Source organism: Bubalus kerabau, chromosome 1, assembly GCF_029407905.1.
Source record: "Bubalus kerabau isolate K-KA32 ecotype Philippines breed swamp buffalo chromosome 1, PCC_UOA_SB_1v2, whole genome shotgun sequence".
NCBI lineage: Eukaryota > Metazoa > Chordata > Mammalia > Artiodactyla > Bovidae > Bubalus > Bubalus kerabau.
In genome coordinates, this window is record NC_073624.1 from 189,677,342 (window position 1) to 189,704,560 (window position 27,219).

At 53.5% G+C, this 27,219-nt stretch overlaps 1 protein-coding gene across 4 annotated transcripts in view; it reads left to right on the forward strand.

Moving 5' to 3' along the window:
* The window catches only part of GNG7 (G protein subunit gamma 7), a 138,574-nt gene extending 115,962 nt beyond the window's left edge, over window positions 1-22,612 (forward strand). For all 4 annotated transcript variants that reach the window (XM_055547556.1, XM_055547542.1, XM_055547553.1 and 1 more), the window contains 2 exons: window positions 15,752-15,870; window positions 19,277-22,612. In XM_055547556.1, coding sequence (XP_055403531.1) covers window positions 15,790-15,870; window positions 19,277-19,402 — 207 coding nt within the window. In that variant the 5' untranslated portion in view covers window positions 15,752-15,789 and the 3' untranslated portion in view covers window positions 19,403-22,612. The remainder of the gene's footprint in view (window positions 1-15,751; window positions 15,871-19,276) is intronic.
* The last annotated feature ends 4,607 nt before the right edge of the window (window positions 22,613-27,219 follow it).

Sequence of the window (27,219 nt, forward strand, 5' to 3'; positions counted from 1 at the left end):
AGCACGCTGGCCCAGCCGGGTTACCCGCTTGCACACGCTCACATGATTGCAGTCATCCTCTGGGCGGACAGAGAAGGCCCTTTCTTCTGCTCCCGCACCAGCCGCACTGTCAGCCCTGTGTCACCGGGGCACATTGTCTGCCCGCCTCCGGGCTCAGCCGAGGGCGGCCACTCGCCCTGCAGCTCTGTTTTTCCCTTGCCTGTGGGCATCTCATTCATTCCCTTTTTTTTCTAGCCCTTTCTAAAAATAGCTGCCAAGGGACCCGATTTAGCCCATGCATGAAAGGACCAGCTGACAGCAAGTCACAAGACCCTGGTCTCCAGGGGGTGCGGGCCTCCTGTGGGGAAGCATCTGCCTGGCGGAGACCCAGCTGGTCTTTCATGGCCCCTGCGGCCCACCAAAGGTCACCATGCTCAAGGTCACAGAGGCCATCACATGGCTGGCCCGCCCCACGCCAGGCCAGGGTGACCTCGATCCTGGGGAAGCTCAGACCCAGATGCGAGGCCGGGAAGGGGGAGCCCAGAGCCAACCTGGCTGGAGATGGGGATGGGGGAGAGGTGGGGGAGGGGTGGGATGGGGGATAGGTGGGAGCAGGGTGGGGATGCTGGGGAGTCAAAGAAGTTTGGTCCACCTCCTACTAAAGTCCAGATGCCGGTGTGGTGCCCGTGGCCCTGCACATGCGACCCTGCTTGGGACTGGGAGCGAGGCTAGGAAGCCCCCACGTCCAGCTGCTGGGGACACTGCAAGGCACCCTCCACTCTCTCTGACCTTATCACCCTAAGGGCCAGCGTGTGCCGTTTCTGTGGAGTCTGGAGCAGGTCTCTCCCCACCCCCAGGCACAGTGAAGGAGAGAGGGCCAGGCCATCCTCTATGAGGGCCCGTCCCCGGCACTGTGGGGTTTGGAGCAGCCTCCCTGGCCCCACCCCCTTGATGCCTGGAGCCCCCCGAGTCGTGACAACAACAGATGCCCCAGACATCATCCCTGTGGAAACACCCTACTTAGGGGCTTCTATGCCGTGGACTGTGGTGCAGGAGGCCCCCCAAAGGCAAGCAGAGCCAAGGCCTCATGCACACAGTAGGTGCGTAAGAAACACAGGGTAATCAGCTTGCATGTGGGCACAGCTGGTGGCCAGCCAGCCCCTCAAGCCCTGCAGGAGGGCAGCCTGTTCTTAAAAGAAGCCCAGATACTGTTCTCTCAAACCTCATCTCGTTCTGTTTGGCTTTGGGATTTTTTTCCCTCTTTCCACACAGCAGCCCGCCTCCTCTTCTTCTGAACATCGTGTTCTGGGGGGGCGGTTACCCCCGGGATGGGGAGCCTGCTTTCTCACCCAGGGCTTGTTTGTCCTCCTGTCGAGTCTGGCTGGAGGTTTGTGTTTGGTGGAGGTGGGGGGGGGGCTTGTTTTGTTTCCTTCCTGTTTCATGGCAGGCGGGGAGGGGGGTCGAAATTCAGAAGCTCGGTGAGCTGTAAAGCTACCAGTTCTGGAAGTGTTAAAGCAGAATGAAGGCTGTTTCTGTTCTCTCTGAGGACGCAGACTCGCTCCCGCCTGCCTCCCCTCCCCTCCCTGCAGGCCAGGGATAAGGCCTAGGACACAGGCTCTGGCTGCCCGCAGCTCCCCTCCCTCTACAAGGCCACCTTCCTGGGCTCTGACTCACCCAGCATGGCCTCATCCGCCTGGATGAGGAGGTGGGGAGTGGGCTTTCAGAACCGCCTGGAAGCAGCCGGCTTTGTCTGATCTTGGATTCACTGAGATCAACTTCCTGTGCCTTCGGAGATGAAATGCATGTGGCACTCATGTCCCAGGGAGCAGGAACCTCAGGGAACAGGCTGGCTGCTGATGGAGATACTGCCAGGAACTCCTCTGGCTTTAATGCTTCGCCAGCATCTCAGGGCCATTACAAAAGAGAACGCGCGTCCTGTGCCTGCTCAGCGGGAGGAGTGGCTGCCAGCTGGAATTGTCCAGCATCTGGAACAGAGAGTGCTAGAAAGAGGCCAGGCCAACGGTCAGGAGATCCCACTTGGGCCTCGCCCGGCCAGTGTATCAGCTGTCCATGCCAAGTAACGAGCCAGCACAGACTTCGTGGCTTCCAGCTCGAGGCCCTGAAGGTCAGCAGTAAGGCCGTGGTGTGGCTGCCCCCTCTGCTCAGGGTCTCTCCCGGCTGCTGTCAGAATGCTTCACCTGGGGCTGATTCGGATTGTTCCAGAACTTGGTTTCATGCAGCTGTAGCAGGGGGTCCCCCTTCCCTTGCAGCTGCCCCTGTGTCTTGCCACACATCCGCCTCCAGCTTCAAAGCCAGTGACAGAGGGTTTCCCTTGTGCAGAGTCCCCTTTATACTCGCTCCCCTAACAAGAGCAGGCCCACCAAGGTTATCCCCCTCCTACATTTGTGCCACACGACACTGCCCCACCCAGAGCTGAACCCCGTCCTCTCCTCAGGTCCTGCCCACACCCCAGGAAAGGGGATTCTCCAGGTCACTGGGGGTCATCGTAGAGGTGTGCACAGCCCCAAGGACCCCTGGCTAGGTTGCTGGTGAAGGTCGGGTGTGACAGATGCATTCTCATCAGTCAGCCCTCCCAAGGAAGTGGGGTCCGGGGGTCACTCCAGGCCACAAGTGAGATCAGGCCCATTAGCTCTGACTCTGGATGGGCCCTGAAACCAACGTGTGTGTGCCTGTGTGTGTTCAGTTGTGTCCGACTCTGCAACTCCGTGGACTGTAGCCCACCAGTCTCTTCTGTCCATGGGATTTCCCAGGCAAGAATACTGGAGTGGGTTGCCATTTCCTCCTCCAGGGAATCATCCCTCGTCCCATCCCAGGGATCAAACCTGAGTCTCTTGTGTCTCCTACATTGGCAGGCAGATTCTTTACCACCATGCCACCTGGGAAGCCCTGCCACACACAGGAAAAAAACCCTCCTTCCATTTCCTGTGATGCTCTTTATTTCTTTTTTTTTTTTAAGGTGACAGTCCCCATACATTCTTTTAAACATTTATTTATTTTTTGGGGGGTGTGTTGGTTCTTAACGACAGCTCGTGAACTCTCTAGTAGCAGCACGTGGGCTCAGTAGTTGCGGCCCGTGGGTTTAGTTGCCCCACAGTATGTGGGATCTTAGTTCCCTGAACAGGGATCAAAGGCCATGTCCCCTGCATTGGAAGGCAGATCCTAAACACTGGACCACCAGGCAAGTCCCATCCTTATTGTCTTTAATAGTAAAATCCAGGGCAGAAACGTTGTGAGAACTCCACTGGGGGATTCTAACCCGATTCTTCTCAAATGAGGGGTGGTTCTCCCCTGGGGCACTGGGCCATGTCTGGAGATGCCTGTGGTTGTCACAACTGGGGGGCTCCTGGCATCAAGGTGGGTGGCAGGAATACTGCTCCACCCCCCAACAGCTCCCAGGACAGCACCAATGTCAGCTGACTTGTCTGTCCTCCTCAGGACAGTAGGTGGCCTTTTGCGGGGGCACTCTGTCTGAGAGTCAGGGGGTCCCAGCCCACCTTCTCTCAGGCCTGGAATCTTGTGCATATGGAAGTTGCAGCCGAGGCTTTCCAGGGAGCAACTTGTCTCACACTGAGGCCCCGGGGCTGCAGGTCCACCTTCAGTGCATGGAATTCAGAGTCAGGCTGACTCATTGCAAAAGACCCTGATGCTGGGAAAGATTGACAGCAGGAGGAGAAGGGGGCAACAGAGAATGAGATAGTTAGATGGCATCACTGATGCAATAGACATGAGTTTGAGCAACTTCTAGGAGACTGAAGCACAGGGAAGCCTGGTGTGCTGCAGTCCATGAGGTCGAAAAGAGTTGGACATGACTGAGCAACTGAACAATTGGGGCTGTGCCTGGGTGTCCACCCACTGCAGGCAGACACTGCACCCAGGGAGCAGTCCCCAGTGGCCCCCATCACACCTCCTCTTGGACCACCAGGACCAGGAGCCACCAGTCTTTCAAGGCCCTGCTCCTTGCCTCTGCCCCGCCAGCGAAAAGAATTTTTCACATTCTTTTCCTTTTACACAGCTTAGCCAGCCAACTTTCAGAAACGTCCCCTGGCGTGCCATTCTTTCTCTTCTGGTAAGAGAGCAGCCCCAGCGGCTGGGTTTTGGTTTATCGCGAGCAGGCTGGGAGTGGAGCTCTTCCCAGCTATGAGAGCTATGCGTGGAATTCAGAGGAATCTCCTGCATTTTTGTGTCTCCCTGTCACTGCTTCCTGTGCAGCCGGAAAACACCTCCAAGGGTGGAGATGGCATCACAGGCTGAGCTGGGGAGCACGTCTGCTCTTGCCGGCCTCTGCTTCTGCCCACCAGAAACATGCCCAGCTGGTCAGGGCTTCCCTCAATGCCTGGGTGTGTGCCCAGTCCACTTTCCCATCAGCCCTGCTGCTCAGGGTCCCTGCAAGGCCTGGGCCGCCCCAGCCAGCTGTGTCCTTCTTGGTTTTGTTCACGAGGTCACCGAGGCTCAGCCCGCCCATCCCCGTTGAGGTCTTGGGTACCTATTTGCCACGCATCCCCCCCACCCCCACCCCGTGAGCGATATGCACAAACGGTCGTGCTGAGCATCTTGTCAAGACCCAGAGGCCAAATGGCATCTTAGAGCTCCTGCATCCGCACCCATTACTCCATCTGACTCTCTGAGGCAGAAGGAAGCGGACTCGACCGCCAGGAAACGCCAAGCCCACATCACCAGGAACCAGGGGACAGAGACGTGATCTTGAGACGCCTGGTGGGGGTGCAAGGTGATGATGCAAAGGTCTCCCCGGCACATGTGTGCGGCCCCATTGGAAGCCAACGTGACAGTCTGCTCAAGGTCTTGGGAAAAGCATCCAGGATTCCAGGAGCCCCAGGGTCACTTACAGACCACCAGACAGGAGGCGCCACACTCAGGCTCTCCGCTGTTCCATCTCACTTGGGGTTTTCTCTAACCCTGATGGCTACACAGTTGTCGTCAGCATCCCTAGCATTCTGCACATTCTGCACATTATTCCCCAAAGAAAGAAGCCACATGAGGGTCCTGATGCCTCCCCTCATGTATGGATCCAATCCCTCAGATCCAGGATCACTGTATATCTAAACCCTTTGCCAAATCCACTGGGCCATGGAGGACGCAGAGACTGCATCCCTCGGCCTCTGAAGCTTGCCTCTGGGTTCAGAGCTTTATGAAGCTTTATGAGCTTTATGTTGGGACCTGCCCCTTCCAGGGAGCTCTGGTCTGGGAATTAAATGCAAACCCTGGCACAACCTCCACCTGATGCGTGGTCTCGGGAAGGTTATTAACATACTCACGTCTTTGAGGCTCCGTCTCTCTCCTCATATGTAAAAAGTGGGCACAGTAACACCTTCATGATGCCTGACATGGGGTCCACCCTTGCACTCTGTCACCTGCACAGCAAACACGTGCTCAGCACTCCAGTGCACTTGTCCACAACCCAGAAACACACAGCCTGTATTCCTGAGTCCAAGGCAAATAAACCACTGATTTGTACCACCTTCCACTTCCTTCCTGGTTAGGAAAATATATGGCTACCATTTCTCGGCCTTTTGGCTGAGATCAAGTATAGTATGGGGGCTTCCCTGGTGGCTGAGTGGTAAAGAATCCAGCTGCCAATCCAGGAGACACAAGAGACATGGGTTCAATCCCTGGGTTGGGAAGGTCCCATGGAGAAGGAAATGGCAACCCATTCCAGGATTCTTCCCTGGAAAATCTCACGGACAGAGGAGCCTGGTGGGCTACAATCCATAGGGTCCCAAAGAGTTAGATATGACTAAGCAGCTGAGCACTTCAACAACAGCGAGGAGGGCTTTTCTTTTCAAAATGTGTGCTTAAAAATGTTATTCCATGCACACAAGGAAATATTATTCACAAAAAAGAGAGAAGCCCTGACACTCTCTACCGTGTGGACAGACCCTGAGAACACAATGCTCAGTGAGAGAAGCAGACACAGAAGGACGCACGGAGTGTGATTCCACTGATGGGAAAGGTCTTGTTTCTTCCTGGGGCTGCTGAGGGCTGGACTGAGGAGAAGTCACCAGGGACAGTTGGCCTGGTCCCCATCACTCTGGCCTTGAGCCAGTTGCAGTAGACAGAGAAGTATACGTGTTTTTTCAGATGTTGACTTTTTTTTTGGACTGGGTAGAGGTAAATATCGAGTTGATGGCTCTTGTGATTCTTTTATGGTCCAAGGGCTTTTAGGGTTTTCACTTCCTGTTTATTTTCCTATGAAAATTTTGGAATTATTTTATCAAGTTCTTCCCCTTCTTCAATACTTTGGTTTTGTTTTGTTTTTCACGCCCTCTTAAACCTCTCGCCTTCCACCTGGGGTCATTTATCTCTAATATCTTTTTGTTTTATTTCTAATAAGGAAGTTCTGCTGGTGACAGTCTATTTGTCTGAAAATGTCTTTTGGCATCGTTGCCTGCATGCTCGGTCTTGTCCAACTCTGCGACCCATGGACTGTAGCCCACTAGGCTTCTCTGTCCATGGGATTTTCCAGGCAAGAATACTAGAGTGGGTTGCCATTTCCTACTCCAGGGGATCTTCTCGATCCAGGAACTGAACCTGCATCTCCTGTGTCTTCTGCATTGGCAGGCGGATTCTTTACCACTGAACCTGTGAAGTCTGAAAATGTCTTTGTTTTACCTTAATTCTTAAAGTTTGTTTTCACCACGTCTAGAATTTTCACTGGATCCATAAAATTGTTAGTCCTTTTTCCTCCAGCACCTTATGTTTGTTCATTAGTTTTGTAATTAACTGATTTTATTTAATTTTTAAAATATTTATTTATTTATTTGGTTGCCCTGGGTCTTAGTTGCGGCCTATGGGATCCTAGTTCCCCTAGCAAGTATTGAACCCGGGTCTCCTGCATTGACAGCATGGAGTCTTAGCCACCGGACACCAGGGAAGTCCCTAACTGATTTTATTGAGGTATAATTCCTCTTCAGTAAAATGAACAGATCTTACATAAGTCGTTTGTTGACTTTTGACAAGTTGATACACCTGTGTACACTAATACCTCAGTCAAGATAGAGAATATTTCTAATGTCTGTCTTCTTTCACCTGACCAAGTATTTTGAGAGTCACACACACGGCTTCATTTGCCAGTAGGTTCTTTCCATTGTGTGAGTATCCATGGTATGAATTACCAGTCTGTTTACCCATTCTCCTGTTGACAAGCATTTGGGTTACTTCCAAGGGATTGAACCTGTGTCTCCTGAGGCTCCTGCATCAGCAGGTGGATTAACCTCATAAGAATCTGCTAACTCACTTTCCAGAGCGGTTGACGCTTCTGTTGGTAACATGTGAAACTTTCTGTTTCTTCATCCTCCCCAGGACTTGGTGTTGTCCGTCTTTTAGATTTTTGCCACTCTAGCAGCTGAGAAGCAGACTCTGTGATGGTTTTCAGTTATTCTTGCCCTGATGACTAATCATTGAGCACTATTTCATGTGCCCATTGGCCATTTCTCTGTCCATTTCTAAAATGTTTCTCCTGCCTGAGGTTCTAGAGCTTCTTGAATCTGTGGCTTAAGAGTTTTTTGTTTTTGTTTTTTGTCAGTTTGGGGAACTTATCAGTCACTATCTCTTCAAAGATTGCTTCTGTTCCATTCTCTCTCTCTCCCACTTCCAGAGCTCTGACATGTGTCAGACCTTAGTAGAGCTCCCAGGGGGCACTAGTGGTAAAGAACCTACCTGCCAATGCAAGAGACATAAGACACACACGGGTTCAATACCTGGGTCAAGAAGATCCCTGGGAGAAGGAAATAGCAACCGATTCCAGTATTCTTGCCTAGAGAATTCCATGGACAGAGGAGCCTGGTGGGCTACAGCCCATGGGGTCTCAAAGAGTCAGACACGACTGAAGTGATTTAGCACACATGCATGCCTTACTGCATCCTGTGTCTCTTCCCTTGTTTCAAGTGGTCCACGCTTCTATCTGGATATTTGCTATTGTCTGGTTCACTAATTTTCTCCTTAGTTGTCTTTAATGATAGTGCTGCTTCTGTTGTGTTCGTTTCATATATTGTCAGTTTCTACACACTCAGTCTTTTTCTTTAGTTTCCAATTTGCTGCTAAAATTCCAGCCTCACTTATTTAGCATGGTTAATATCGTTATTTTAAACTCTGTAGATTTTAGTGTATGGAACCCTTGGGGGCCTGTTGGTAGAGCCTGTTATTTCTGCCGATTTTTGTTTATACTGTCCTGTCTTCTTGTGTGCCTGGTCATTTCTTCTTTTTAAAAAAATATTTATTTGGCCTTAGTTGTGGCACCTGGGATCTGCAATCTTCACTGCAGCATGTATACTCTTATTATAGTTGCGTCATGTGGGATCTAGTTCCCCGACCAGGGATCAAACCTGGCCCCCCTGCACTGGGAGTGTGTGGTCTTAACCACTGGGCCACCAGGGAAGTCCTGCCTGGTCTTTCCTGATTATGTGCTAGATATTGTGCCTGCTGACTCATTGTAGAAACAACGTGAAGCCTAAGGTGATGCTGTTTTCCCCAGAAAGGATGGACTTCCATTTACTTCTACTCAGCATTTAGGGTCACGTCAATCTGGTGCTGGGGACTGAGGTTACTCAGAACTCAGCTGCAGTTGCCGTGAGCGTCTGTCTGCTGCCTGTGGACGTTTCCCTTAGAAGGCAGCCCTCTTATCCCAGCTCATATCAAGGAGGTGGGGGCTCCCCAATCTGTCTCCCCTCAGGAGGCCCTGGATCTCAACCTCTGTGCCCCTAGCCTCATGAGACCCCCTCAGCCTCTTGGCAAACCCTCCACCCCAGGAAAAGGCAGCCCCAAAGCCAGACTCCTGGGCTTCCATCCCCCTCCCCAGATTCGGGATGGAAATCCTTCACTCTCTCAATGGTCCTCCAGCGCCTTTGAGCATCTCTACCCTGTGCAGCTCTGCCCACTGCCCTCATCAGAAGGGTGTCCACACTAGCTGGCCACCATTGTGCGAGTGGACTCTGCAGAGAGAAAGGTTTATCCAAGGTCCAGATGGCTAAGGAGGAGGCCAGGGACATAGATCATTGTGATCTTAGAGCCACAGAATGACCAGTGGGGATCCGGTCTCAGCTTTTATTATTTTTTTAAGGTTTATTTATTTCTTTGGCTTGGTGGGTCTTTGTTACAGTAAGTGGGGTCTGCTCTTCATTGCAGTGCACAGGCTTCTCACTGAAGTGGCTTGTCTTGTTGCGGAGCTTGGGCTCTAGGATGCAGGGGCTTCAGTAGCTGTAGTGCATGGGCTCAGTTGCCCTGAAGCATGTGGGATCTCCCCAGATGAGGGATGGAGCCAGTGTCCCTTGCATTGCAACGCAATTCTTAACCAAGGAAGCCCTTGGCTTTTACTTTTTATTTTATTTATTTCTGGCTCCACTGGGTCTTTGTTGCTGCACATAGGCATTCTCTAGTTGTAGCAAGCACGGGCTACTCTCCAGTAGCAGAGCACAGGATCTAGGGAGTACAGACTTCAGTAGTTGTGGCTCGTGGGCTTAGTTGCCCCGTGGCATATAAGATCTTAGTTCCCCGACCAGGGATCGAACCTGCGTCCGCTGCGTTGAAAGGTGGAGTGTAAACCCCTGAACCACCTGGGAAGTCCCATTCTCAGCTCCTAGAACATCCACCCCCTTCTCCGGTTGAGGAAGCCCAGCCCCAGGCCAGGGCAGAGCCAGGCTGTGAGTCCAAGGTTTCCCGTTTCTATACTTTATCTTTAGGAACGGGGAGACAGCCTCGTCCCCTGGACTGAGACCAGAGACTCTGTGGACTTAGCAGGAGAGTTTCACAACCGAGGATCACCTACCAGTAAAAGGCCACTAACCATGTCCAAAAATGGCAGGAAAGTGACTGGACGTGACCAGTGTCGTGGGCTCCGAGCCCAGCTGGAAGTCTCACCTCAGTCTCACCTCTGCTTCTGGGCTCAAGGGGAGGGCCCTGCAGGCATTCAGTCTGGCGGAGGAAATAGACCATCTACATCTCTCCATCTCTGACTCTGCTACTGATTCCATCCACTCCTAGTTTTAACCCAATTCACTTCATACTCTGCCCCTCTCTCTCCCTCATCCTCTGTGATATCCCACCCTGCCTGGCCCCTGGGTAGGTGAGGGGAGTGGCCACCGAGCTGCCAGCAAACTGCGCAAGGAGCAAGATTTCTCAACAGCTTCCAGCAAACCTGCCCGTCTACGTTGGCTGGGCGCAGGAGGTCTAGGTCACCTTGTCTCTCATCCCATCTCCCCGGCAGCTGTGTTTGTAGGGCAGACCCACCATGGCTGCCAACCTCAAGGGTCCCTGACCCCCAGAATAGGAACTTGGGGACCTGGAGTTTGGCCAGGCCCTGCGCTTGAGACAGGGTGTCGCTCTGAGCACTGAGCAGAGCTAACTGGAGCTCAGAGCCACACAGCTTGGGAATCTGGGGCAGAATTAGGGTCTGCTCTTTCTGCAAGACCTCTGCCTCCCACCCTGCCCCACCCCCAACCTGGAAGGCTGCGCTTGCTCCCACAACTGTTGTTGGTTGAGTTCAAGGGAGCCTCTGACCCTGTGTGACTTCTCCAGCCAGGTTGTTGGATACTAAGAAATTTTGTTTCATATTTTGCTGTTGTTGCCAGGCTGAACCGCTTGTGGGATCTTAGTTCCTCGACCAGGGATTGAACCCACCCACTCCACAGTGAAAGCGTGGAGTCCCAAGTACTAGAATGCCAGGGAATTTCCAGATGCTAAGAAATTTAAAACCTGTTTGGAAACAAACTTCTGTTCTGCTTAGTACCACTTCACTTCAAGCTGAACCATCTCAGTTCCCCAAAAACTGTATTTTCCTAAAAGAATCTCTTTTAGCTACAGAGAGTCTTCTGATAAGAGAGTTCCACAAAAGCTTTAAATCCTGCTCCCAGGGGACATTGGGTGGTGTCTGGGGACATCTGTAGTTCATCACAACTCGGGGGGAGAGGGGACTCCTGGCATCAAGGGTGTAGGGGCCAGGGAGGCTGCTCCACTCCCCACAGCTCCCAGAACAGATCCCCACACAGTGTGATCCGGCCTTAGTGTGAGCAGGGCCTGAGGTGACCCTGTTCAAACTAGGTGTTCCCCCATCCAGCCATCCTGCAGCCCACTGTGGAGAATCATTGCCCTCCCCTGGCTATGGTTGATCCTCATGTGTACTGGGGTCTGGCAGCCAGGTTGGGGTCTGTAGCGCCCAGGGGTGACCTTCTGTCTGTCATCAGCCCAGCTCACAAAGCATCCAGGACGCTCCGGCCCACACGGCCCTTGCCTCTCCGCCACACGCCCTCAATGCTTCTGTGGGAGCCCGCCTGACCCCAGTGACTTCCCGGCCCTTTACTGGGAGGCCAGCCAGGGCCCAGTGGCGTCTGTTAAGCTTCTATTTTTAGGCAAACCTCACCCCCAAGTCATGCCCCCAGCCTCGCCAGTTCTGAACTGGCCTCTCCCCAGGCGGGAACCTGACCGCGGCCTGCAGCTCCAACCACCTCCTCACTCCCTCCCAGAGGGCCCGCTCCCACCTTCTCCCCCCGCAGCTTCCCAAGGCCCTGCCTGGTGTCCAGGGCCTTCCAAGGCTCTGCTGGGCCCAGGCAGGCCCAGCCAGGTCAGGTGCCCGGGGCATCACGTGCCTCTGGAGGAGAGGCTGCTGGTGAGGAATGTTCCCGGGCTGACTCAGCGCCTGTGCCTGCCCGAGGGAGTTGACCTAACCCTGGGGGCACGCAGTGAGGCTGGGCTGGCCCTGCCTCTGCCAGGACCAGGCTTCAGTCTGCTGTCTATGTAGCCATGACATGGCCACGTCTGGTCTCGGCCGCTCAGCCCATTCATGCCCACACATGGATACATGCTGACGCACATGCATGCACACACAAACTCATAGACACATAGGCATGCATGCACAGACACAGACACACACTCACCCACACATGTGTGCACACATACCTGCACACAAGCACACAAAACCCAAGGGAGCCCCCTGTGACCGTCCCCAGGTGCCCGGGGTTATAACCCAGCCCGGAGAGCACCTCTTAGGGGCATCGTGTCCAGAAGAGGAAGCCAGCAGCACTGAGGGGCTTAGTGCCCACGAGGGAGGCCGTGGTTGGGATGGCCCCACAGGGTGTTCGGGGCTCCCAGGGTCCTGGTGGACATTCCAAGTGTGGGTGCTGAGCAGGACTCCCCAGCCTTCCAAGGAAAACACGCCATGGGGCCACCCCGTTTGTTCTCTGTCAGCGTCTATATTTAGCACTGAGTAATTTCAGTATTTTTAAGTTGAACCAAGGGCGGTTTTCCCTGAGCTGGATGTTTTGTGGCCGCTTTGAAGCACTGTGCTGAATCAGAGCACTCTGGGAGCCCACACGTGGGCCCCGCGCGCCCGGAGCAGACACATTCATGCCTTTTCTGGCCCAGAGAGGGGCTGGGATGTCTGGCAGAGAGGTAGGTAGGCAGGCAGCAGCACAGAAGGGATTTTTTTTTAAATGGAAACTTGGATTGAGATCACTATAGATTTACACACGGTTATATCAGATCACCAACAGAAAGGCCCTGTATCACCTGTTGACACAGATTCCTGAGGTTTGACGTGTGTGCATGTATTAAGATCTTTGCCAGTTCATCCCCCTACCCTGGCAGACCTGTGAACCTCCCCCCCGCAACACACACACACACACACAGTCTGGATACTTGGCTCTTGAGTGAGGACCCCTGGTGTGCACCTGTCTCCCCAGACCCCTCCCCAGGGCACCACCCCCCTGAAACCAGGAATCCCTCCTTGTCTCTACTACCTTGACATCTCAGAGATGTTCAGTATGCAGAACCACACAGCATGTGACTCTGGGGGCTGCCCTTTTCACTCTGAGCGATTTCATGGAGGGCCATCCAGGATGTACACTTCCACAGTCCATTCCTTTTGTTGTTGTTGTCTTTAATATTTATTTGGCTGTGCCGGGTCTTAGTTGCGACACGTTGGGTCTTCAGTCTTCGTTGCAGCACAGGGGATCTTTAGTTGCAGCATGTGGGCTCTAGTTCCCTGACCAAGGATCGAACCCAGGCCCCCTGCATTGGGAGCACAGTCTTGGCCACTGGCCCACCAGGGAAGTCCCCAGTCTATTCCTTTTCATTGCCCAGTGGGAAATTTTTTGAAAACCTGGAATCTGCCTTTCCTTTTCGGCAACTGCCCCTCTCTACTGACTGGGACACAGACAGAGGCACCATGTATCATGACAGAAGCACGCGCTTCTGCTGAATGACCTGGGTCAGTGCCAGCCTGGCCAGGCGGCTCCCTGGGACCCATGAATTTGGGTTCCTGAACCTGGGCTCTACCCACTCCATATCAAACTAATACCATGCAGACCCACTGGCCGCTTCCTCAACCCGGACAATGCGCTCACTGGGGTTAGGTCATTTTCTGCTCTGATCTCAATGCCAGAAGCCCCTCCCCAGTCATGACAACCGCAGACATCCCCAGAGGTTGCCCAGTGTTCCTGGGGACAGGATCTCCCTGGGTGAGAGCCCCGGGCTAGGGATCCCATGGACCCCACAAGACACTGGGTTCCTTGACCATGTGACCCCTGAGGTCCTCAGATGCTGCTCACACCTAAATACATACCTTGAGGATTCTCAGGCAGAGTCCAGTAGCTAGGACTCCACACTTTCACTGCCATGGGCCCAGATTCAAGCCCTGGCCCAGGAACTAAGATCCTGCAAGTGTAGAGAGGAGCCAAATAAATAAATACATGTCTGAGTGGGAGGGAGGGAGGTGACTCACAGATGCTGGAGTCACCCTGGTTCACACCATCTGACCATCAGGGTTTATCCTGCTGTCTAGTGTGAGTTGGGATCAGATTGCATTCCACAGCCTTGGCGCTGTCAACACTTGGGGCTGGGTCACCCACTGTGGGGGGCCGCCCTGCGCACCGTCAGTGTTGAGCAACATCCCAGGTCCTGACGGCCACAGATGTCTCCAGACATCACCCAGTATCCTCAGGGGGCAGGATGATCTCAATTGAGAACCTCTATCCTAGGGCTCACTAAACATGGATTGGATGGAATAGGTAGGATTTTTAATCACCTTAAGGAAAAGAAAAAAAAAATTTGCATGACTAAATTATAAAAATAAATTAACATCACTCATACATGACTGGTGGGTACGTACAATGGTGCAACCACTCTGGAAAACAGGTGCTGTCTTAAAAAAAAAAAAAAAGTCAACAAGCAGTTGCAGTCCTCAGCATTTATCTCTGAGAAATAAAGGTTCATGTTCACACCGAAGCCTGCACACAGATGCCTGCAGCAGCTCTGTGCTGACATGGCCAGAACCGGAAACTGGTGCAGGTATCCTTGGACAGGTGAAGGGTCCACACCATGGACCTCCACTTGGCCTGCACGTGAGTGGACTCGATGAGCACAGCTGCCGGGGTGGGGCTCCAGATCATGAGGCCAAGTGAAAAGCAAAGCCAGTCCCAAAAGGCCCCATACTGTACGTGTGTATGTGCTTAGTTGCTCAGTCATATCTGACTCTTTGCAACCCCATGGACTGTAGCCCAACAGGCTCCTCTGTCCATGGGGATTCTCCAGGCAAGAATACTGGTGTGGGTTGCTGTGCCGTCCTCCAGGGGATGTTCCCAACCCAGGGAACAAACCCAGGGCTCCCACATTGCTGGTGGATTCTTTACCGTCTGAGCCACCAGGGAAGACTTCCATACCACATGGTCCCATCTAAAGAGCATTCTCATAACCAATTGAACATGGATGTAAGTCAGGTGGAAATGGGTATTTTAAAAAATATTTATATATTTGGCTGCTCCAGGTTTTAGCTGCAGCACAGGGGCTCTTTGATCTTGCTGCGGCATGCAGGATCTTTTTTATTTAGTTGCAGCATGAGGACTCTCAGTGGTGGCATGTGGGATCTAGTTCCCTAACCAGGGATCTAACCCAGGCCCCCTGCAATTGGAAGCTAGGAGTCCTAACCACTGGACCACCAGGGAAGTCCCAAGACATTTTATATTTAATATCATTTCAATTCACTGGACAAATGACCAAATGAAGGCAGGAAACTGGCCCAGGCCCTCCAGAGGAAGAGTAGGGTACTCAGGACCCATGGGTACAGGCTGCTCATGTAATCTGCCTGCATCCAGGGCCAGGGGTCGAGTCCTGGGCAACTCTGCCTCCATCAGACACTGGGCCATGTCTGGGGACATCTCTGGTTGTCACACTGAAGGTGCTCTTGGCATCCAGAGGGCTGGTCTACACCCCGCAGGGCCCAGGACATCCCCCCAGAGAGAATGACCGGCCTCAGTGCCAGCCATGTTGGGGGAGGAGCAGGTGCAGGAATCAGAGAAAGCCCCTCCATTCTGAGCCAGCCAGGAGTGGAGGCGGAGCTTTTGTGAGCTCTCCTGGGGCCCTTGGGTGGTCACATCCGGGGAGCACTCAACCCCAACCAACCATGGAGGGGACTGTGGGAGAAGGTGCCCTTGGCCAGACCTCTCACCAGGGCTGGGTTCAATCCCTGGGTTGGGAAGGTCACCTGGAGGAGAACATGGCAACCCACTCCCCATGGAGAGAGGAGCATGGGAGGCTACAGTCTATGGGGTTGCAAAGAGTTGGACATGACACGACTGAAGGAAATGCATGCACCCACCACGACCCAGAGGACAGAGGCATCATGACTGCAGGGTGGCCAGGCTAGGGGCCCCAGGAGGCTCCAGAAGGGGGACACATCCCTCCTCGCCATCCCCTACCTGCAGTCCCAGGACTTTATGAGTCAGCTCATGTCCATCTGTTCCCCACCCAGCTCTCTGGACGACGGGGGCCCAGAGCTGATGGCAGACAATGTCAGCCACTAACAACATAGCCCAGGCTCGGAAGCTGGTGGAGCAGCTCCGCATCGAAGCTGGGATCGAGCGCATTAAGGTGAGTAGGGGAGAGGCCGCTGGACACACCTGCAGCAAAAGGTGGGCACGGAGGCTAGCAGGACAGCGGGGGTTGCACTTGGCTGTGCCTCCTGCTGTGTGACCTTGGGCCACTTGCCTAACCTCTCTGAGCCTCCACTGTCCCAGCAGAAAGACACACCTCCTATTAAGCTAGGTTGTGGGTTGTTTTGAGGGTAGATGTGCCAGTGTGCTTCATAAACACAGTGAGACCAGAGGCAGGCCTCAAGGTCTGTTGTGAGCCCTTCAGCCCTTGGGGTCCATCCCTGGATGGCCCCAGAGAAGGCCGGATGGGGCCCCTCCAAGAGGGTGAGCGTGAGGCAGGCGCTTTCTCTTCTGGCCCCTCATCCTCAGAGCTCTGTGCCACTCCCTTGTTGTGATAGATGCAAAGAAAAGTCAGAGACCTGGCCCTGGGCAAGGGAGGACATGGGGCCTTTCAATGTTTACTTTTGCCACTTCTGCATGGATTGCATTTTTGGAAATAAGCATGTTTGATTTTTATGCTAAAAAAAAAAAGAAAAAGAAAAAGACAAGCAGTGACTCCTCACAAATGCTTAACCCATCAGAGACCAGGAACATGCAAAACAAAATAAGATACTGCATAATTGGGCAGTCAGCTTGCGGGCTTTTTTTTTTTTGTAATTATTTGTATAAAGTTAACCATTTTTAAAGTATACAATTCAATGACATTTGGTGAACTGAAAATGTTGTGCAACCATCATGACTAATTCCAGAACATTCCATCACCCCAAAAAGAAATGTTGTTCCCATTAGCAGTTACCCCCATCCCCTCCCCAGCCCAGACAAGGCTGACAGCCAGGAACCCACTCTCTGTGTCTGCGGATCGGCCTGCTCTGCACATTTCCCATCAGTGGAGTCACACCCTGTGTGTCCTTCTGTATCTGCTTCTCTCACTGAGCACCATGTCCTCAGGGTCTGTCCATGTGTTAGCGAGTGTCAGGGCTTCTCCTCTTTTCATGGCTGAGGGATGCTCCCGTGTGTGGAGGGATACATGTATTTATATAGCTGAATCTTAAGTCCACAAGTAGACATCAGGATGACATTCAGCGCTTTCAAAGAATAAGGACCAATGGGCCAGTCATGGCCTCTTACACAAGAAAGGTATCTGCCACTTTTCAAAATCATCTTCTCACCAAACCCGTCCACTTTGCCAAGGATGCCAAGCCGCCTCCAAGCAGCTGACTCCTGCCACAGACCCCAGCTTGCAGGTGGCCGGGCAAGGGCCAGGGAGTATCTGTCTGGAAGACACTGGTGGTTTACGCTCCCTCATTAGCCAGGCTCCAGCTGCCCACTGCATTAGTCAGAGATATATGATGATATATTACAGAGAGAGAGGGAGCGTTAAGAGGCAGTTTAAAGCACTGGGTCATGCAATCGTGGAGCTGGCAGTTCTGAAGTTTGCAGGGCTGAACAATGGACTGGAGACCCAGGGAAGAGCTGCTGCAGCTCGAGTTCCAAGGCCATCAAACAGTCTTTTTCCTGAAGGTCTTCAACTGATCAGATGCGGCCCACCAACATTAGGGCATGTCATCTGCTTTATTCAAAGTCCATCAATTTAAATGTTAATCTCGTCTAAATTTAAACGTGCATCTCAACCCTGGTAGCTCAGCTGGTAAAGAATCCACCTGCAATGCAAGAGACCCCAGTTCAATTTCTGGGTTGGGAAGATTCCCCTGGAGAAGGAAATGGCATCCCAGCCACTCCAGTATTCTTGCCTGGGAAATCCCATGGACAGAGGAGCCTGGCGGGCTACAGTCCATGGGATCTCAAAGAGTTGGACACAACTGAGCAACCAAACAACAACAATAAGAGACATCTAAGCTGGCCTTTGACCAGACAGCCAGGTACCCATGGCTGCGCCAAGTAAGCACATAAAATCAGCCATCACCCATGTTTTTGTTCAGGGCTTGCCTCCCCCAGCACCGTCATCCTCTGTCATTGCTCAGTGCAAACACTCCCCCCGTGGCCCTGCGGTGGGAGGGGGAGGATCTTTGAGCGCCTTGCACCTCCAGCCCAGCCAGGTGGAAGGAGGTCGCTGCAACCCCCGGGTGGGGTTGGGGGCCCCCCACGAGGCGTTTGAATGTTCCAGGACTCTGAGCACTCAAAGCATTCCTCAAGGCTGAAGACAGAGCAGCCCGGTTGAAGTGGTTTCCTCTGCCAGTCCCAACCCTGGCAGACATCGCTGACTCACCCACCCGTTTGATGTTGGGAGGGCTCCCTGGCAGCCTTTGAACATGGGGAGGAGCAGAGTCAGGCATGACCCATCTCCCTCCCAGTCCCTCCTGAGGTTTTGTGGCCCCAAGACAGCGACCAGGGACCGCAGGGCCAGCCCGAGGGAGCGGCGGGGAGACGAGGCTGAAGGCACATGGCATCCTGTCTGCAGGGATCCAGGCGGAGCCATAGAATCTGAGCCGGGGCCCATGCAGAGGCTCCTCTGCAGACTTTCCAGAGAACCCCTGCTGCAGAGGTGTGCCTGCGCCCCAGACTCAAAACGGAACTGGAGCGGGCAGCCTGGACAGTGCAGCCTGCCCCCACCCCCGCCCTCCCTGCACCGGACACCAGCCACTGCTCTCCCCAGGTCCGCCTCCCCAGCGCCAGTTGGGCAGTCCCTTCCTCTCCTCCCTCCTCTTCTGGGGACCCTGATGCAGAGGGTCCTAAGTGTCAGCTTCCTTACCATGGCCACGGCAACCCCACTGGTCAGACAGCACAGGAATCAGCCACTGAAGGGCCTGTCCCCCATGCCGGGCCACCTGCCAGCCAGGCTCTCCCCCATCAGGTCCTTTCTTGGATGGACATGGAGACTTAGACCCAACCCTCCCCTGACCTTCCCTTCAGACTCCACACAAGCTCTGCTGGAGGGGGCTCAGTCCTGCGGCTGCTTCTTTAATCTCAAAATTCAAGTAAAATACACATAAAATTGACCACTAATGATATTTCGTGTGTTGACAGTGCTGTGTAACCATCACCACCACCTAATTCCAGAACATTCCATCACCCCCAAAAAGAAGCCCCCTCTCCATTAACAGTCACCGTCCCCCTAGTACCGCAGCCCCTGACCACCAGGAACCCACTCTCTGTGTCTCTGGATCGGCCTGCTCTGCACGTTTCCTGTCAGTGGAGTCACACCCTGTGTATCCTTCTGTGTCTGCGTCTCTCACTGAGCATCGTGTCCTCAGGGTCCGTCCACGTGGTACCAAGTGTCGGGGCTTCTGTCCTTTCTGTGGCTGAGTGGTGCTCCCCTGTATGTGGGACAACGGTGTGTGTCTTCAGGAGACGGGCGCTAGGGTTGTCTCCATCTTTTGGCTTCTGGGGACACGGAGCCTCGGCCCTTTCACATCTTTCCTCTCTCCTCCTGTGCCCAAAACCAGGTCTCCAAAGCCTCCTCCGAACTCATGAGCTACTGTGAGCAGCACGCCCGGAACGACCCCCTGCTGGTGGGAGTCCCCGCCTCGGAGAACCCCTTTAAGGACAAGAAGCCTTGTATTATCCTATAGCTTAGTTGTCTCGCTCGCTCAACTCCTCCACCCCGCTCCCCTTCCCCCAGCCAGGGCGTCAAATCAAGGAAAACTCTTAATTCCGAAAGAAATGCAAACAGTCACCACTGCCCAGATGGGGTAAAATTTACCGTCTGGGTTCAAATGGATTACCAGACCCAGTATCGCAGCCCCATCAGGGGCTGGGCTTCACCGCCACTTCCAACGGGGAATAGCTGACATGCCCCAGCGATGTGGTGACAATTTCTGAAAACTGAACTGCCATTTGAGTCGTGGTTGGGGCAGAACTGGGCCGGAGCAGGGAAGGGAAGGAGGTGGGTGAATCCGCCACTGGCGTGGGCGGCCCAGGCAGGTGGCAAGTCTCACACCTTTGGCTACTGGGAAGGCTTCTGCCAAGTGGATGATGCGATGCTTTTCTGGGGAGGTGGGAGGCTGTTCAGTGGAGTAACATTGGGTGGGAGTTGGGGGGAGGGACATAATGCACCCCTTTTGCGGAAATTTTTCTCCTTTTCATTTAAAACCTTGTAATTCCATACCACTAAGATCAGGCGTCATCGGCTGAATCTGAGGCAAAGCCGGGTCATGTAACAATGCACACGTGGATGGTAGGGGCCAGGAGGGGAGCTCTGCCTGTGAAACACTGTCCCCCAGGGCCACCCCGCTGCGTGGCTTTCCTGTGGCCTGTGTCACCCTCCAGCCACGCTGCGGCTCCCGCCCACCCCAGAAAGGGATTTTCAGCCTGTGGCCCTGGTCACTGTGACGTCCAGCTGTGTTTTCTTTAGTTTTAAGCAGGAGACTGGCGCTGGCAGTTAAGAGGCCACGGCCCTGTTTAGCTTCTCAGTGTTTTGTTTTGTTCCACTTTCTGCATCTCCATGGCTGTTTTTCCAACAGAAATGCCACCTGGGGAGACCTGCCCGGGGTGCCTGGTGCTTCCGGGTTTGAAAAGGTGTGGGATTGTCTGGAAGTCACTGCAGAAGCCGTGGAGATGGGAGCCTCTGCCCAGACACGGAGAGGCACTCGCCGTGCTCCACTCCCACTCACACCCGACCACCCGGGGTGTTTGTAAAGTGTCCTGGAGTGGCCAGTGAGGAACGGGGCGGAGGGCTTTTTACAATGGCTGTTTCCTATGCTGTGATATGGACGGTTCAAGGAGCAGGAGGCTGGAGGACTGGCCGAATGCACACCTGCCCTCCTCAGCTGCCGGGGCCACCTGCAGCCTCCAGGACCCCACGGCCTGAGCTTCAGGGGCTGCCCGCTCCTATGGCCTGGGATGTCAGGCTCCCAGGCTGAGCGCGAGGGTCCTAGGCAGCCAGCACAAGGCACGTGGGCTGGCAGGACCCAGAGCCTCTGCTCCTCTCGTGCCCCTGGGCTCAGACCTCGCCTGGCTGCACAGGCTGGTGGGATGCCCAGCACCCCCAGAGTGCAGACCCAGGGGCCACGCTCCCCTCCCCCAGCACCCAGCTCTCTCCGGCTGGTCCGGGAGCACCTGGGGCCTCAGGGAGCCTGGCTCCCCCGCACCTGCAATTAGACTGGGAAAAGCCCCCGAGCCCCTGACCCCTACACTGCAGCCTAGGGTGGGGAGGCCCCACCTGCCCACCCCTGGCAGAACAGCAGGATGGAACAAAGCCTATTCCAGAAACCCTGGGCACACCCCAGGGGTAGGGGTTGGGGCAGTCACGGCACAGCGGGGCTCAGCCTGAGGGGCAGAGGGGCAGCAAGGGCAGCCTACGAGCCATCTGCTGACCCGTCACCCTTCGCTCTGGGACAGAAGCCTTAATCCCTTGAGCCAGAGCTCAGTCCACGCCTGCCCAGCCTTCTTCCCGAGCCCCCACTGACCCAGGCTCCCACCGCCAGGTCCCAAAGAGGACAAGTGGTCCTGATCTCATTGGGAGCACCCAGACCCAGACCTGCCTCTCTCTCTGGCCCCTGCCCTGCCAGCACCACCATGTGTCCCCACCAAGTGACCCTGGAGAAGCCAGCAGAAGGCAAAGCTCAGAACTCCTGGCAGAAGGGGTGGGGGGAACCTGAATTCAGCAGCCCCATCGCTGGCTCCAGGCTCAGCCAACCGATGGCCACACACCCCCTCAAACCCTGAAGCAAAATCAGACCTGGGCTAGAGCTTCCACCCTCCCCCCTGGTTGAGACCCCAGGGATTCAGTGGTCTGGGTAAACTGAGGCCCAGAGAGCATGGGGACCACTGTGCCCCCGCCCCATGGCCACACCTGCCCAGCTGCCTCCCAGGTACCCACCCACAGCCTCTGAGCCCGGGAGAAGGCGGCAGCAGGAACCCTGCTGTGGACTTCCTTCCAGCAGAGGAAAAAGCGCTTTTCCCCTTTTTTATTTTTCCTCTTCAACATCAGAGTCCCTAGGGTAGGCCTGGAGCATCGGGGCACACAGGACACTGTTCTGCTTGTGCTTTTCTGGCATGCATGTTGGCAGGAAAACACGGCTTTCAGGGTGTCTTGGAGACTGTAAGCGCCCCACAAGGCCAGTGCCTCTCAGCCACGTCCTGAGGGAATTAGGGACACACACACACACACACACACACACACACACACACACAAAGGTGGTGCTGGGTAATGGCTGAGTCTCCTCTCTGGAGCCTGCAGTGGTTCCCTGGGCCTGGCCCAGCCCCCATTCCATGCCCCTGCCCCATCCTCCCCAAAGGCGACCCCTAGGCCCAGAACGAAGTAACTTGGTTGTGACCTCCGCCCCATGGAAGTGCAGAAGGTGCTTTTTCTTTCTCTGATGTCCTGGCTGCCTTGTCTGGTAGTCACTGGGCCTCCAGGCAGCTCATGCAGCTCCAGCCCCCAGGTGGGCAGGAAACAGTCATTAGACCTCCGCCCTGAGCCTGAGTGATCAGGGGCAGTTTCGGGGCCATGGGGAGGCCACCACAGGTCGCTTGTCCTTCAAGAGCTTGAGGCTGGGTCCCCTGAAAAGCCATACATCGACACCCCGCCCACTTCCCCCCCACCTGCCCCCGTCCCTGGAGACTATTGCCAAATGTTGTAAAGACTGGTCACCAGGTTCTCAGAAGCAATCTGTGGTTCTAGCAGGTTCTACCCCATCTGTGTGTGGATGTCCAGTGGTTTTTATTTCTGATTAAAAAAAGAAAATTCCAGGTGTGCCACACCCACTTTCCTGCAGTGTTTTAATATCGTGTGGAATTGTTACTACCGAGTGAATTAATCCACAATAAAAAGGCTCACTGCTCCTTTCCTCCCGCCTCCGGCCCTTCCTTGGCTCCCTAGCTACTTCTCACGGGGACCGGGAGGGGTGTGCGGGCTTGGCTTCCGCAGTGGGGACAGGGGTGATGGCTGCCCTGCCACCCCAACTCCTCCTCTTCCCCCACACCAAGAGGCAGACAAGTCACCTTCAGTTTCTGATCTCTGGTTAGAGAATGTACTGTGGTGTTTAGTCACTAAATCATGTCCGACTCTTGTGACCCCATGGACTGTAACCCACCAGGCTCCCCGGTCCACGGAATTTCCCAGGCAAGAATTACTGGAGTGGGTAGCCATTCCCTTCTCCAGGGGATCCTCCCAACTCAGGCATCAAACCCGCACCTCCTGCACTGGCAGGTGGATTGCTTACCACTGAGCCATCAGGGAAGCCAGTTAGAGAATTCAGAGGGAAGCTATCTGAGGTTCTGGCACATGTGAGCCATGGGTCCCAAGGTTTGAGGGTCGTGGGAAAGCACCATGCTCCTCTGAGAACTTGGAGCCCGGGAAAATCTTAATCTGGCCCCTTCCTGCTCTCCATCACCCAGACTCCCAGGAAGAAGAGGGTTTTTTTTGACTGTGGTGGGTATTTGTTGCCGCGTGTGGGCTTTCCCTAGCTGTGGCGAGCAGGGGCTGCTCTTCATCGCAGTGTGTGGGCTTCTCACTGCAGTGGCTGCTCTTACTGCAGAGCACAGGCTCCAGGCGTGCCAGCTTCAGTAGTTGCAGCATGTGGGCTCACTCATTTCGGCTCATGGTCTCTAGAGCACAGGCTCAGTAGTTGTACCACTCGGGCTTAGTAGCTCTTCGGCATGTAGGATCTTCCCAGACCAAGGATCGAACTGGTGTCCCTTACATTGCAAGGCGGATGCTTAACCAAGGAAGCCCCAAAGTTCAGAGTCTTAACCTCTGGACCACCAGGGCTCATCTTTAACTCAGATGTTCATGGATAGAACCATCACATCGTCATGGCAGTCTCCATAGCCAGATCCGTAACACAAGGTTCATTCAAACACATCATACTTATTTGTTCTTTTGATATATCAACACAAAACGCTGAGTGGTGCAGAACGGGACATGAATATGGAGGCAAGAACACAGAATTAAGGTGCCAGACCCTACATCCACCTGTGTAACTGGCCTTCGAGCCTCTTGAGACCCTGATGCTCTAGCCAAAAGAAAATGGACGTGAGAGGCACCAACTGACGGGACTGAAAGACCAGATCTGGGACTTCCCTGCTGGTCCAGTGGTTAAGACTCTGAGCTCCCAGTTCAGGGGGCCAGGGTTCCATCCCTGGTCAGGGAACTAGATCCCTCATGCTGCAACTAAGAGTTCACAAGCCACAGCTAAACGATCCCGTGTGCTACAACCAAGACCCGGTGTAGCCAAATAAATAAATATTTTAAAAAAAGATCAGATCTATCACTCAATTTTAAATCTGCTGCCAGTCACCCGACCATAGTTCAATGAATTCCTATGTCTGCTGTATCTATGAATCCTCTCATCACTTCTTGAATTGTGTATTCCATTTTTTCTACATTTTTCTCTTATACAATTTCTTCACCCCGTTTTTACATTTCTTCCTCTTCATCTTTTCGATACATTGAAAAACCTCAACAAGTGGAACCTGCTTGGCCTCCTGGGGAGCTTGGGCAAGTCACTCTAACTATAGGCGCTTAGTTTTTCAGAGCTGAGCACAAGACCAAAAACATCAAGTGAGACCTTTAGGGTTTCTTCATGATGATAAGAGGCACAAGCCACAACCGAGATGAAACTCACACTGATAACACTAGCTCAAAATGTCAAAAGAACCTTAGGGGCTGTCAAGATCCTGTGATAGTTCTGGAAGACGAGTGCTATTATTCTTTCAACACTTTTTTGTCAAGTAAGAAAGTTAATTTTTTTATTTTTTAAATTAATTTTAAAATTATTTTAAATTAATTTTTAAATTATTTTAAAAATTAATTTGTATTGAAGTATAGTCACTTTACAATGCTGTGTTGGTTTCTACTATATAGCAAAGTGAATCAGCTATACATATACATATCCCCTTTTTTGGATTTCCCTCCCATTTAGGTCACCACAGTGCACCGAGTAAGGTTCCCTGAGCTGTATAAGTTTTTTAAAACTTTTGTTGTAGTTGACTTACAATGTGTTAATTCTGCTGTACAGCAAAGTGATTCAGTTATGTGTGTGCTAAGTTGCTTCAGTTGTGTCTGACTCTGTGTGACCCCATGGACTGTATGTAGCCCACCAGGGTCCTCTGTCCTTGGGATTCTCCAGGTCAAGACTACTCCAGTGAGTTGCCATGCCCTTCTCTAGGGGATCTTCTGTCTCCTGCATTGGCAGGTGGGTTCTTTATCACTAGCTCCACCTATACACACACACAGACACAAACACATATATGTTCTTTTTTAATATTCTTTTCCATTATGGTTTATCACAGGCTACTGAATATAGTTCTCTGTGCTATCCAGTAAGACCTTGCTGTTTATCCATCCTATATATAATAGTTTGCCTCTGCTAACCCCAAACTCCCAATCTGTCCCTCCCTCCACCGCCTCCCCCTTGGCAACCACAAGTCTGTTTTCTGTGTCTGTTTTCACCATTTCCATAATGTCAAGTTCATGCACACACACACACACACATATGCATGCACAGTTGTCCCTGTGTTACAGGGGCAGGTTGGGTTCTCATGGAAACAGTCTACCTTGTGTTCACAGTGCTTATTAGAAAGGACTTCTGGGGTCACCACATGTGGAGGAGAAAGGAGGGGGCCTCAGGCTACTCCAGAGGAGCCCTGGAGCTAGGACAGTCTTGCAGAAACTCCTCTGTTGAACCCAAAGGCAGGCCTCTCTAGCTCCATCTGGATTAGCCATTGGAGAGGCTGCCTCCAGGACGCAGGGACCTGGGGCCGGGCAGCTCTCTGCATCTCCTAAAGGAGCTGACAGCTGAAGGGTGTCCACTGACAACACTCCAGAAGCCAGGGTAACTCGTCCCTCCCTCCTTGAAGGGCTGCAGGCAGCACATCTCCATGCCCACCTGCCCCACAGCCCCATCCCTCTTGAGTTTTCATATCCAACATTCTTCTACGCATGAACCAGTAACCTCTACTTAAGAGAGACTTTTGGAAACTGGTTGACATCAATGAGAGAAAGATAACGAGTCCTACCAGCCAGACTTCACGTCGCACGCATGTTACTTATGATTAGAAAGTTTGTTTTTGTGCTCAGGAAAGTGTAAGCAAGCCTTCCAGGAGCTTGTGGTGCAGAAGCAAAAGTGCTTATCTGAGCGATGACTCGAATCCTGTTTATCTGCACTTCCGCCTTTGACTCGTGGCCAGCCTCAAGCCCCTCCCCCTGAGGTGGTCCCGCCTCCGAAGCCCGGCCCCTCGCCTGTTCCCAGCCCTGCTGAGTGGTCTGTGCTAGAGCCCAGGCAGCCAATGAGGTGGCTCAGGATGCAGTCTCCCCACCCAGAGTGCCCGAGATGAGGGACCAGCATCCCACATGATTGGGGCCTTTGGAGGCGGCAGCAAAATCTCCAGGACGAGGGTGATGTCCCTGGGTGGCCACGTCAGGCCCAGCCCTTTCTGTGGTACACGTGTGGCTGATCAGGAAAAGCCGGCCGCACAGTTTACAGTGGAAAGAATGATGCAAGGCCTCACTGGAGAGCCAGCTCTAAGAACGTAGGGCTCTTTCTCACTAGAATTTATCACTCTGGGAAGAATTCCAAACCCACGGCGGACAAAGGTATTTTCCCTGTGGTCAGAACGCAGTCTGCGTCTCGCACCTAAGCGAAGTGGTGGTGTGGCGGCTGGGCCAACCAGCAGGTGTTTAGGGTCCCGTCTTTCTTATACATTCGGTTTCCATAGCCAGTCTCAGTGATGCCTGTTAACTCGCCTATTATAGAGAAAACGTATTACCACAGGTTGAGCACAAGTACGTGTGACACACCCTCTTCAAGAGCCTCCAGTCCTAAGTAGGAGATGAGCTATAAGCAGAAGGGGGAGTTTCCACTCGACAGAACATTAGGGGAAAAACTCTGCATTCACAGCCCCCAACCCACTCTCCATGTTATCAGGAGAATCTAGATGAGTCTGGCAAACACTCATGTCCCCATGCTCAAAGCCACGTGCAGCTGCCCCAGGGAAGAGGAATTCTCAGACCAGGGGCTCAAAGTTTCACAGGATAGTCTGGGCACACTGTCTGGGGTCAGAATTGCAACCTGGGGTCAGAATTGCAGTCCCCCATCTGGTGCAAGGCTTAGGGGTGAAATAAAGACAAAGCTTGAGCCTTGGGTCAAGCAACTGCTCTCCCAGCATCATCCTTCCACTGGGAGGAAGTAGTGGAAGCCCCCCTTCCCCAACACTCCTATTTCCCTTGACCCTCTGCCAGCCTCCTCCTGGCCACCTTTGGAGCAGAGAGGAAGTGCCCTTCGTGTCTGGTCTCCTTCCTGGCCAGCACACTTTGAGACATTCCCTCTGTGGACTCCTGGAAGTTCTGTGACTTCAGAAGGAACCTCAGATCCGGAAGGCCCAAGATCCTGGAACCCAGTATCTTCCTGTAACTGTTGTGACTGTTCGGGAGGGTGGGGACAGG